Raw genomic sequence first — 13,497 nt, forward strand, 5'->3', positions numbered from 1 at the left:
ATGGGTTCCTGTGACGGCCAAATGACTGCTCTCTATAAAATAAACTATATTTACTCTTTTCCCCTCTTAATGCGCTTTAACTTCCTGCAATTCTGAAAGCATCATCGTTTACACCTTATGTGTGTGTGTGCCCATGCAAGCCTATTCACAAAGGTGTTTGTTGTTACGCCATGTTGGGCATAATGCTCTAAATATTTTGATTTGCTGCTTAAGTATCGAATTTTAGATGCAAGATCTCCTTTTAGTTAAAATATCTCAAAATCCTAGAGCGGAAAGTCAAGTCGCCCTACTTACCAACTATGGATCGGAACAGTCGACCTTTTTTAAAACATCCTATAATTATTCGGGTTTTGAGGTCGACAAAATAAATACATTATTCAAGAACCCTAAGTTGTTTTCTTCATTTGTTTAAGTTTGAGTTTATACCCACCCAAGCCTTACGAAATAATTCGCATATGGCTATTACGATTAAGTAACAAGTTTGAAATTATAGTAATCTTTCTAGTTCATTGTCAACTCCAGCGACCTCAAACGTCCGTAGAAACAACTAACAAAATTCATTAAAATTATAAGAAAATAGCAATAGAAAATTTTTATTTTTATTTTTATTTAAAAACCATTTATATTGCATATCATATAAATAAGTAATAGTGAAAAGACATCAAAAGAGAATATTACATAAGTTGAGGATGTAGGTAAGTACAGCTTACTTGTTAAATAATTATATCTAAATAAAATAAACGCGTTAAGCGAAGATCAGAAGATAATCATTTATTTAAAAAATTACACTTAACTTTCGTCGAATAGACAGATACATAAATGAAGAAAATTGTATGATATATGACTGGAATTAATTAAAACTGAATATTAGTATCGTGATACTAATATTCGATTTTAATATTATCTTACAAGAAAATATTAACTGGAATGGCCAAATTTCAACACAAAACATTTTTTTGAAGGAGGAGAAGAAGAAAGTTTGAAGAATGAAGAATCAATACTGTGATTATTGATAATGCTAGACAATGTTTAAATCGCCATAAACTAGGAGGAGTTACTAATTCTAATGCAGAATAAATAAAATATAGCGGCCTGTACTATAATTTTTATTATTAATATAATGCAGAAATCCTCTATTAATGTAATGCAGAGCTGCGCATCACAAAGTTTTATGATGCACAGAACCTTACGACTGTGCCCATCGCACCCCAGTTCCCCATTGAAGAGGTCCAAAATCCCAAAAAAGAGATCTCCTCATTGCCGGGTGCAAGGACAACCGGATGGGCCAAACTTTTCTACCACAATACACAAAAAAAAAAAAAAAAAAAAAAAAGTCACGCTAGGAATATACATTATTCTGCCCATTGTATATTATATTCGTGAATTGCGTGCGTTCTTTGGTCCATTTGTCTGTTTTGCTCGACGAAAAACCTGACATTCCGGGGGAGGGAACCTTGGTATCTACGCTTGAGACCGACTAACCATGGAATGAAAAGAGCCCATAAGAGTTTCATGACGGGATTCGAATCAGGGCCTTTTCCCCCGGTGTAGGAAGGCCGGTGACGATGCCACTGTGCTACCGCGCAGACCCACCACACAATATACAATTAAGAACTCCAGTAGTCAAGTATAAAACAAAAATAAATGATAAACATAGCAAGAAAAAAGAACTGGTGCAGTTACCAAATTAGTTTGGCATTGACCCCGCAAGAGTTTTCCCTGGCATGTAGTAGCATAGTTCTTTGCACACCGGGTGTAAAAGACCTGGTGTGCGAATTCCGTCTTATGGTTTAAGTCGGTGATGCGCCTAAAACCAAACAACAACCATTTATTTTTTCCACGAAGAATTTGATATTTTATTCTTTGAACGTACAGTATTCGGGTTTGGTAATCTTCATACTGAACAACAACGCGTTCTTTAGAGTCTAAATGGGGACTAAAATAAAATCACCAATCAGCTTAATTTCGGGACTATACTGATGTTCCAATATTCAGGATGCATAGCAAAGCATTTTTAAATGAAAGACTGTGTGGGTAACATATTTCTTTCAAAATATGGGATGAATGTAAATATAACCACAGAAGATATTAGTCCGGAAGCTGAACAGACATGTAATAGCTGTAAAAATTAAGTGGCCTCAAACTACCACATACATATGCTAATTTTGTGTCCCATTTTCATTTCATTAGAAATGATTTATGGGAGAAAAAAAATAAACAAATATTAAAACCCTACAGTCTGCTGACAAATTTAGGTTGGCATTGTTATAACATCAGGGCACGTGGCTATACACTGTACAAGATTTTTTCTTTACGGTAATTGACAAAAACTAACAACAGGTGGCTTTCGTCGCAGTCACCATGACGAATACAGTTGCGACAAAGAAAGACAGTAACCCCACCTAGTATTAATGACAGGAAATGTTTTATACTACTGCCCAAACATAAAAAAATGGTTTGGTTTCATTTGAACCAGAAATAATACAATTGTAGGAAAGAATCGAGAACACGTAACAGTAGGGCTGAAATGAGTTAGGGTTTCCCATTATTTATCTTCGTTGTATGCGAAGAAAAAACAACTAACGAGTGCTGAATGCGGATACAAAAGAGAATTTTGTGTATCGGTCATGGAATCCGGCAAAATCCAACACCAACTTTTTGACTATTCACTGTTTTTTAAAATAAGCTGATTTGAAAATTCGTTCTTTTTATTTTTATCATAGTTTCTGTTGCATCAAGAAATATTTCTTAACATGGCTTTTTCTTAATGTGGCTTTCACACGGTGATACTATGCGGCCTTCGTTTTAGTGACTAACGTTTAAAAAAAGATTACAAAGCCTAATTTGAACATTGAGTTTATTACTCTATGACAATCCAACCAAGTGAACACACGTTGCACTGAATCACACTTACGGGTCGTACCTGCCCACTAAGAATCTCGAGAGGTCACACGTATCTCCATCGAAATGCAACACCTGTTAAGCGTTTCTAGCTCAGGTGAAGTGTACCGTTCAGTACCCCACTGCTTACTCTAGTTATCTTATTTGATCTTTCTGTGGAAGAAGACACGGATTACTGTGTAGACCAAATGTGGAAAAACTCGAATTCCCCCCAACTCGTCAGTCCATTTAAAGTCCTGTGTTTTGACATTAACCATTGCAAAGTGATCCAAAAGCGGTTTAACTTTCTTTTTTTCTAATCTGATGGCCTAGTTTCTTTCTCTTCTATCTCATCTAAAAGTCTCCAAGAGGTACGCTGCAAATCTCATACCAACCGAACGAACTTTTAAAACTACTGATGCAGGACACTTCCGTATTCTTAATCTTAACTGCAATCCTTTAAGAATGCCTCCTCCAAAAGTTGCAGTTTTTATTTAAAAAAGACTTCCATGTTTAAATTAAGGTGGCAAACGATACAACTTAGTTATCAAGGAACCTTATCTTCAGATTATAAGTAAGGTTTCTTGATAACTAAGTTTTATGGTAACTTGATGCAAAAGCTCTCGCGAGTGTAGAACCTGAACCACGTTCAACAAAAGGAAATCCAGAAATTTCGAAGAGAAGGAAAAAACAGTGTTTTCTTTTATTATATGTTTGTATAATAAAAAGAGTGCGAACCTTTCTGGGCTACAGAGAGTTCTACAAAAGGAACACAGATAATATTACACGTTATCTCAATAGCAGAAATGAGCGTCTTATATCAATTCGAGATTAACTGGACCTGGCAGAATTCACTTCAAATGCAAATATTATAACTAATAAAGTAATCCTTTAAACTAGGTAGTTTTCCTGATGATTTGAAAGTCTCTTTTATCACATCTCGTTTTGCGAAAGGAGACAAAATGCAGGTCACCTCAAACAGTTCTATAAACAAGCTTAAAGCGCTGGCAAAGGTAATTGAAGTCATAGTACGTGTATATAATCGACTTTTTTTAAGAACCGATTTAAAGAGCTAATCACAGGTTTATTCTGGGTCATTCAACCATAACTAACCTATTAACCTTAGAAGTGGAGTTAAGGAGAGCTATTTATCAATAGATAGAAAAAAAAGCATTCAACTCGGTTTCAATTTCACTGCTTGCCTATAAAATGGAACTGCATGGAATTAACGTCTGGCATTAGTGTAGATTAAATTAAAAATCCTAATTGAAAGACTAAGGTAAAAATTCTTGACTGTATCTCCTCTATATTTTCTATATCTACGTAATCGATATAAAGATTTATGGAACCATGGAGAGTGGAAATGATTGTATAAAAATTGGAAACGTCTAAATCAAATACACATGCTAGCACAACGTATGTAACACATTATTGTCAAGGACGTTTAGAGAGGACTTAGCATTTACGGTTTTGCCTAAAATAACCAATGGTCCAAGGCCAAACAATGCAAAGGAGCCCCACACGCTCCAATTTCATTGTCGGGATGATACAGTCCGGCAGATAGCGTTCTCCAGGCATCCACCACACCTATGCACGACCGTCGGACTGGTACACCATGAATCGCGATCCGTCAGTCCAAAACACAGCTTTCAATTGGTGTACGATCCAAAACATGCATGCCTCACACCAATCTTGATAACATATGGCATTAGTTAGGGTGATTAGTATCTTGTGTAACAGCTACACAACCGTAGTAACCCATATCATGCAGCATCCTGCGCACAGTACTGATACTGACGTGTCTCAACAGTCTCATTAGGGCCTGCGTGTGTGCTGCGACAACGTTGACCTGCGTTCTGAGCGGACAATTATTTGTAGGCCTCTCCTGTCACGTTCCGTCAGCTTTGTAGGTTTTCTGAATCGTTTCATGACGGTTTCAGCACCAGTTCGCTCTCATTTGCATATCATATCGTGACCAACTGATTGCTCTCACCATTTTAAATTAACTCTGTCAGAAATAAGACAACTTTGGACTTAAGTTTACTACACAAAATTATAACGGAAACAATAGCGCCTAATCTTTTACTGTCGCTGATTTAAAGTGTCCTATTCGACCTTGAAGACACCAAAGATTGCTTAAAACGGATAAGAACAAGTGAAATCCTTTATAATTTTATTACCTAAACAGTAATGTGTAATTTTAATAATTACAACATTGACCTATTCACTCCAAAGGACATTTATATAAAAAAAAGTTTGAAATGCGCTTTTCAGTACGTAATTAAGTGGTTTTTAAATTAAAAAATAATACTTCAGAAGGAACCTGTTGTTCCTAACAATTTTTTTGTAACGGTAAGTTTCTGGATCTACTTTTTTATAGTTACTTTCATTTGATAATTTGAATCGATGTTCTCGCATCATCCCTAATTAGCGGAAGTCTGCGTTAACTGTTAGCTGCTGTATTGAAGGCCATGGTGGGTTTGCACCATGTCATTACAGTATTACGTTTTTAGTCACTTTATATGAAACACTCACTGCCTTAGCTCACTCGGGGCATTCTCAAACAATACTACTCTTGCATATAAGATACATGCCTAAACAGAAATCCATTTCATAGAATTACCAGATTATACAAACCATGGAACTGTCCACGATGTCGGTATATAACTGGTGCATTGACAGTTTTCAGTACTACTTGGCAGGCACACAATAAATAAAATAAATAATACTACAACGAAGATCCGTGTCTCAACCAAGAGCAGCAGCTCCACCACATCACCGCCTTCTGCGAACTTCATCGTGGGCTCAATTACACTGTGGTAGATGACGTACTCAAGGTATTCACCACACTGACACTCCACCATCTGATGTGAGGAATGCAATGCAACTCATAGCTCCACAGAACCTATTTGCAAGAACGATTGGCTAGATACCACTGCAAAATCTAGTTAGCTCCTGAGATTTTCTGGATCATTTCGTAACGGTTTCGGCACTAGTATGCACTTCCATTTGCAGATCACATCGCCAATCGTTGACCTAGGGACATTCAGTGCCGTTCAAATGTCAGTACAGCGTAATGTTGAATTTGTAAGTAATGGCTCGGCCACCAAAACCATACCATGCAGCGTCCTACCAACTGGACACGGCTACTCCTGTCGGCTTCTGGAAATCCAAGGACACGCTCGGTTCGCTTTCTTCACTTGCTTCAGGGATCGGCGCTTTCTTTCCGTTTTTTTTTTTTTTTTTTTAAGCTCACGTTACTGTTTGGGCACATATGGCCCTTGTTCTTCCATCTTTTCATCGCATCGGCTTCAGATGAGTTTGTGAGGTTCAGACGTGTCTGTCGCACGCAGTGACAAAATGCTGATATGGCATCCGAAGATTAAACTTCTGCTAATACTCGTACTAATAATAAAATATAAAACAGGTGAATGCGGCTTTACCAAAGGAAAATATAAAATAAAAATATGACAACCGCAATGATAATGGAGATAACCTATATGTTATCTCCAGTATTTATATGTTGCCTACAAGCATATTTATCTGTGTCAGACACGTGGTGCTTCGGTAGGACGTGACCAATTATAAACGGCGAGGTACCCGGATATTAATGGTAGGGCAGTGTATACACAAGATATGAAATCAATTTATTCCAAAATATACATGTAAGTGAATACCCTGTAGCAGCTGGGTCAACAAATCACTAGGAGTGAAATAACGTGATGAGACATAAACAGTAGACTTCTCGAACATTTAACAGCTGGGTTAAGCAGACAATTCCCGTTATTTCTTTATGCAACTATGTACCATCTTATATACACAATGGCCAAACAATAGGAACTTTTGTATTAAGACAGTCACAGAGAGAAGACTTTCAAATAAATGATGTGGGGTGATGATATGTTGCCTCTTTGGGTATAAAAACAAGACTGCATAAGCTGTTCGACTTCAATAATCTGAAGCCAGAATGGGGAAAACGCTTAATCAGTCAGACTTTGAAAAAAGTCTTATCGCGGGTGCACATTTAGCAGAAGCCATGATTCAAGAAACGAAAGACATAACTGGTTTCTCAAAAGCATCTATCTCGAAGAATTTTAATGACTGAAAAGCAAACAGTTCTTCCATATCTCAATGATGGTAGGCAGAGAACGTGGCGAGATCTTCAAGAAGCGATGAACTCTGCTTGCCTTGTTAAGACAACTTTAGCATCTGGAGGTGGTATCATGGTATAGGGAATGTTTTATTGGCACGGACTGGGTCCGTTGATAACATTCGACCTCTTCAGAGTCGAATGTTATCCAGGGGGTACCTGAATTTTGTATTAGATCTTCTGCAATAAGCAGTGTTACATTTTTATCCTAAAGGTGATAGCCACTTTATGGATGACAATGCAACAGCGCATCGTGTCAGAATCGTCCATGAATGGTTCGGAGAACTTGACACGGATTTCGACCATCTTCCTTGTCCCCCACATTCATCTGATCTGGATCCTATTGAGAATGTATGGGTTATGCTGCAGAGAGTTATTCGCAACGAAGTCCTCTTCCTTCAACTTTGTCGCAGCTGCGCGATATTTTTTTGGTTACAATTAGACCAAAACGCGCTAAAACAACATAAAATCCATGCCGCTCAGCACACTTGCTGTTATTTGAAATAAAGGCAGCTCGATTCAATACTGACTAAAGGTTTGAATTTTTTTGGCCACTATATCCTTTCACTGTTCTCATCATAGCGCACATCGGACTATGTGGCGTTAGATTTAGCATTACAACCTGAAACCGTCGCTGACCAATGCAGTGGCCATACTCAAAAGCAAAATAGTTTTAATATCTACTTGCGCACGGAGGTCAAGATACAAAAATTGACCAAAACGATCAATAAAATAACAACTAAAATCAGTCTGATACTTAATTTCGCTACGACCAATGAGAAAGCCCCTTTGTTGGGGGAAAGAAGGGGGAAGAAGGTGCGTAAAGCATGTCAATGCACAACATAAAATTTAGAGAAACCGATAGGTGAATCAAAGAATAAAATATTGCTGAGACAACAAGGAATTACGAAAATAGAGCAATGGTTACTTAAGCTAAGAACAAATAAAACATAGTTGCGATAACAAATGAGGCCAATCAATAAAAGAATGAACTAATTTACAGATAAAAACGAAAACAGAACAATAAAAGAAAGAAACAGAATGTTTCTGATAAAACAGATAGCCATTACAAGTGAAATTACAATTAAAATAGGGATTTAATATCCGGAGAAAAATTGAGTCAGAACGGAAAAGAGTGCTAAAATCTTTACATCAGAGATACTGACAACACATGACACCGATAAAAACGAAATTTACTTTCAGAAATTTTCTTCAAAACTGGCCAGGTGGCATTGTGATCGAGATCTGAAGCAGAAGACAATCATCACGTGATAGAATAACTATTATGACGTCATCATATGACACGGGATTAGGAAACTGAGTTGGAAGATCATTTCTTTTATTCATTTTTATTTCACACAACGTCATAATTAAAAGAAATATAAAAGGGGTTAATTTAATAATTTAAATAGTTTAATGTTGTAATTTAGCTAGGATTAATGTTGTAATGTTCCAGAACGGACAAAATAAACAAGCAATCTTAGCGAGTGGAGTGGTCAGACAAGATGGAATTCTGCTTCTGTTTTTTTGCATTAACACTAAGACAGCTCAGGTCATGAGGCGTCTGTGTGCTGTCTCTAAAATGCGCGTGTTCTGAGACCGGTTTGTTAGTTTTCAGGGCAAAAAAAAAAGGAAATTTCAGAAAGCATCGAACACCTCCCCCAGAAAAGAAATGTTTACACGGCGCGGGAATAAATAGGAAGTGCAAATACTAAATAAAGTAGCAAAAATAAAACGAAATATCGTTTCATTACAAACAGAATGGACTCTGACAGTTCTCCACTGAGCTCTATGATTACCGTCTCGTTTTAGATTAGCATGAAGAGGAGGATGGTGAATGTAGGCGACTGCTGGACTTAATATCGATGATATGGAGAAAGGCACGACTAGTAAAGCAGCAGTGTCCCAGAAACAGCTTTCTGTAAATGGATCATCGACCGACAAAAACAATTTACGAAACGTGCCTTGGAATGCGTGAAGTAGATTAACACGAAATAAACTGGCCCTCCAGCACTATCCCTACCACATTTGTATTATAGGAAAAGATTTATCTTTTGTTTATGATTCAGTGACAAACAACTCGCTGTAATACAACTGCAATGCCCCTTGATTAGCTGCAACTGTCTCATAATCTTAGGCAAGAGGAGATCAAATAAGCAAATTTATCTTTTCTGTCGTGGTTAGATCAGCTGTAATGTGCATTGATTTAAGCCCATTTTTTAAATCTCTTCTTTACAAAAGAGATGACATTTTATGTCATCTCTCTTTTGTAAGGAAGAGATTTAAAAAATGTAAAAGAGATGACTTTTACATTACTTTTATTTTTTATGACGATAATTTTTCGCGAATACAATTATTAGATCTGCAGTTAAAATGACTATTTGTACAGTGTGGGGTGCCCTACCAGGGGACCATACTTTGTTTTCATGGGGGCGCTTGTTGTTTTCATGAACTTTTTTTAACGAAATATGGACAAATTATCCCACAATTCAGGTACGAAGCATTTTTTTTATAAAAAAATATGTAATTCATAGCTAAATTTTATGTCAAATCTGTTCTGGAACATGGAGCCCGCGTGAAATTTATGAAAAATTTTAAGGAAGCTCAAGATACAAGTCTGGGAACCTCTGGCACATTGCTTTCGACGTGTCCGTCCCTCCGTCCGCGTGTAACAACTTGACTTCTACTGTGTTTCTAATAATGCAATAACTCGACTCTTAGCAGGCGGATCTGTATGAAATTTTATATTTGGATCTTTTAGAAAGATTTGTCTGACCAAACTTCATTAAAATTGCCTAATAGAAATCTGGCAATTATTATTTCGTTTTCTGTCTTCCAGCTTGTTTCCTTTACAATAACTTGTCGATCCTTTCCAAATTTCATTAAAATTGGACCGACAGAAATCCAGCAATCATTATTATTTTATTTACATGGGGATATTATGTTTGCTGCCACGCAATGATTGGATGGATGGCTAGGAAGTATGGAGGATGCGCAGAAACGGAATGTTCTCGGTTCGCTGATAACAGCTAAGTTATAATTTGTTAGTATTTGTTTCCCTTTTTGGAAAAAGGTACTGCTGTCAGACTAATAACGATAATAAATGCATTAAAGTCTGTTGCGATAAAATGAATAAATCTACACTACTATAAAAAAATTTGTTGTTGCTAGGCAAACTGTTGCCAAGCAACGTAGAACACTTCCAGTTTCCCACAGAGAAATCGTTGCGTTTATAACCTTATATACGAAAATATTTCGTTAGAATTCGATTGTGAAATTTCGAAAGAATTCACAATTTAACTTAAAAGAAATGTTTCATTTCTTTTACAACATGCTATATTTTTGCATACCGATAATAAATTTCCTTTAATTTTGTACCATGCACACGAAGTCTCTTAATGAATTCGATTTAACTACGAGGCTGTTTAAAATCTCTCCGAACTGCTTATGTCATAGAGATAATAAAAAGGGGGTGGAAGACTTAATTTCCTTCCATAATAGTAAGCCCCTGTGGCAATACACTTAGCCACACGATTTTATTACTCTTGGAAACGTTTCTGAAAAGCAGATAGGCAGTTGCTGGACTTGAATGATTTCATGTTTGGCCAAAAAATTGTCTGAGCCTTGAACAACGAACATAATCCTGGTACGTTTTGAACAGAACTCGTATATCGTTACCAGAGTCATCCCACAAGGAGAGGTACTACCAGTAACCCTCTTTGCGGCCTACCTCACTAGAATCTTTCTTAGCCATTGGCCAGAACTGCTTATTATATATTGGTCTGTTCACTTTCAGGTATGGCTGCTAATATTATGTCCTCAGGATGTGTAAACCGACCCAATTCCTTTTGCTACATACGTAGAGGGGGGGGGAGCCTCCGTGTATGCAGAAAGTGGAAAGCAGAGGGAATTTACCCACGGGCCTTGAATGACCTAAGAAGGGGAGTGGCTCCGCTTTTGGAAAAGTAACCAACGAATTCAATGGATCTAAAGGCCATTCTCGAACAGGAATGGAATATCATCAGCCGGACACTGCTCACACCTTCCTGCGATTGTGTAATTCTCTAATATTTTGGTATGGTAGTGTATGATACTGTATACTAATTATAAGGGAATTATTAAAAATGTAGCACGATAAAAGCACGCAGCGTCCTGATACTAAATAACTCGGCCGCTAATCAACTCAATTTTTTTTTTTCTGTGTGAATTTTAAAAAAAGGGGAAAAAAAGAAAGAAAGAAAAAAAAAAGCACAAAAGTTCCAAAAATCGAGTCTCTTGAACAAGCTGAGGAAAAACAGCGATATCGCAAGTATTTAGTGATGTTTCGTATATTTGTTCCCAATAGTTAGGAAAACTGTCATCCGTCGTAGGAGGTCACAAAAAGAGTGACTTGTGTGCTTACTGGACGAGTCCAGTAAGCACACTAGTCACTCGTCTGCTTACTGTACGAAAGACTTGAGATTTTTCCAAGAGGGGAAAAAACCATACCCTCGCCTCAGACCGACTAACTCAGCCACGTTCTAAAAAAAAATCATAAAACTTTCTTCGAATTTGGTCTTTTCTACCCAGTTTGGCAGAAACTATAATTATATTCGCTGTGATATCCGCCAGAGCCTACAAAAAAAAAAAAAATAATAAAAATACTTTTCCTAAAATTGTAAGTAACGATTAGATTTGCGGATGTTCACACTTCATTACATAACGAAAGCGGAAGTTTACTACCTGCGCAAACTTTTTTTTTTTAATGAAGTTTCAAAATTCGATGATTTTTGCATGTACAGTACATAAATCTCAAAACATAGTTATATTATTAGCAAATTTTTTCAACCCCTTAAATTAATTGGGAATAATAAAAAGTATTCTTATATATAATAACAAAGTTACTAAAGCCAATTGTTTTTTCGGAAATGGCGCTTATAACTAATACTAAAATTAACGAAGTTTATATATTTATTTCTGACAGCTGATGCCAGTGTCTTAACGATTCATTGGATATATAATTATTTTATAATTTTTATTTTATTTCCATCTTAAGGTTTTTTTTTTTTTCCTGCTCCGAAAGATTTTTTGCACATTAATTTTAAAATGAATAAGTTACGATTTTATAATGAACATACAATAAACATTCGAAATATATAGGGGGGGAAGGTCCTACTTTAATATTCAAAAAATAAAAAGGCTAATTTTAGTTTAACAGAGAGTCAGGATAATTTATAGAGTCAGAGTCCCAAGTTTATACATCAATATAGCCAAATATATATCTTCATCAATTTACAAAGTTAAGGACATATTTTCTTGCCATTTTTTCAGATGACTTCGACATGCCTATAGTTTCAATGACCCTTCTGTTTGGGTTTATCAAAGCATAGCACTATTTTCGCTAGTTTTCCACAGCCAAGTTCATACACCGTAATTCCTCTCAAATGCAATTAAGAATTAACAGAGTCTGAAGTTTAACCCCAAATGAACTTTTAAAACATAATTGAAAAACAATTATCGTATCTGTCATTCAAGATGGCGCCCTATTATATAATGATAATTATCATTAGATGAGGGTCTTAGATTAATATTTTTTGTAATTACTTTTATTTATTTTTACGTAGCTTTCTAAATCGACAATTCTAAACAAGTTAGAATAAACCTATCCTGTACTTCTTCCCCACCACAGTGGGGACCGAACAACCCAGGATGCTCTGATAAAAATTAATCACATTTCGAAGCCTTCAATAATTTAATTTTATTATTTTAAATCAGAGATTATGTTATAAATCCTAATGTTATTCGATTATTTACTATTTGATATACGCGCTTCTACGAACTTCATTATAATTCAGTGATAGAGGTAACAGACCATTTCATCTGTAACCACGATAAATGAACATAATAATTTGAAACATAGTGTACATTCTGAATATTATATTATAGATGTATTATACAAATCGTAAAAATCCTAACAGTAATATTAATTACTGAATAAAAATACTTACGTGAAATACCGGCTGTGGTGGTGGAGTTTCTTGAGTGGTTGGTGGAGGAGGAGGAGGAGGCGCTTGTTGAGGCTGTAGTGGTGGTGATTGTTCCAGTGGTCTCTTGGGCTTCTGCGGAGCTGCTAAAACAGCCGAGATAGTAAGCACGAGCGCTAGAATCACCTGCTTCATCATGATAGAAGTGTTGGAGATATCTTCACAATGAAGGCGCCTTAGGTGTGTGTTCCATTTATACCGATATTCCGACCAATAGCTACCGAGCGGTTTTTACGTCCACCAATTTTTTTCCCCTCACACATGGGGGAAAGAAAACAGGGGAAGGAAAGAGGAGAGAAAAGGCGTCAGTAGTGGCTGCACGAAAAACAGGTCCCCAGCAGCCGATCCAATGGATGACCAATAAGGTTAGTGGCGCCATGTTTGTGATGAAAAGCCACTAGCATAACAACTTAATGCTATTTTACGCTATGTCAAGGCTGTGTG

At 36.6% G+C, this 13,497-nt stretch overlaps 1 protein-coding gene across 1 annotated transcript in view; it reads right to left on the reverse strand.

Annotated features, from left to right (window-relative positions):
• Nucleotides 1-13,193, reverse strand: part of LOC150083956 (uncharacterized) — a 46,592-nt gene extending 33,399 nt beyond the window's left edge. Inside the window, exon 1 of the mRNA XM_090374967.1 lies at nucleotides 13,018-13,193. Within this exon, the coding sequence (XP_090231093.1) occupies nucleotides 13,018-13,191 (174 nt within the window). The 5' untranslated portion in view covers nucleotides 13,192-13,193. The remainder of the gene's footprint in view (nucleotides 1-13,017) is intronic.
• Nucleotides 13,194-13,497: the final 304 nt, after the last annotated feature.

Source organism: Mastigoproctus giganteus, chromosome 6 (genome assembly GCF_048544385.1).
Source record: "Mastigoproctus giganteus isolate SK-2022 chromosome 6, ASM4854438v1, whole genome shotgun sequence".
Classification (NCBI taxonomy): Eukaryota; Metazoa; Arthropoda; class Arachnida; order Uropygi; family Thelyphonidae; genus Mastigoproctus; species Mastigoproctus giganteus.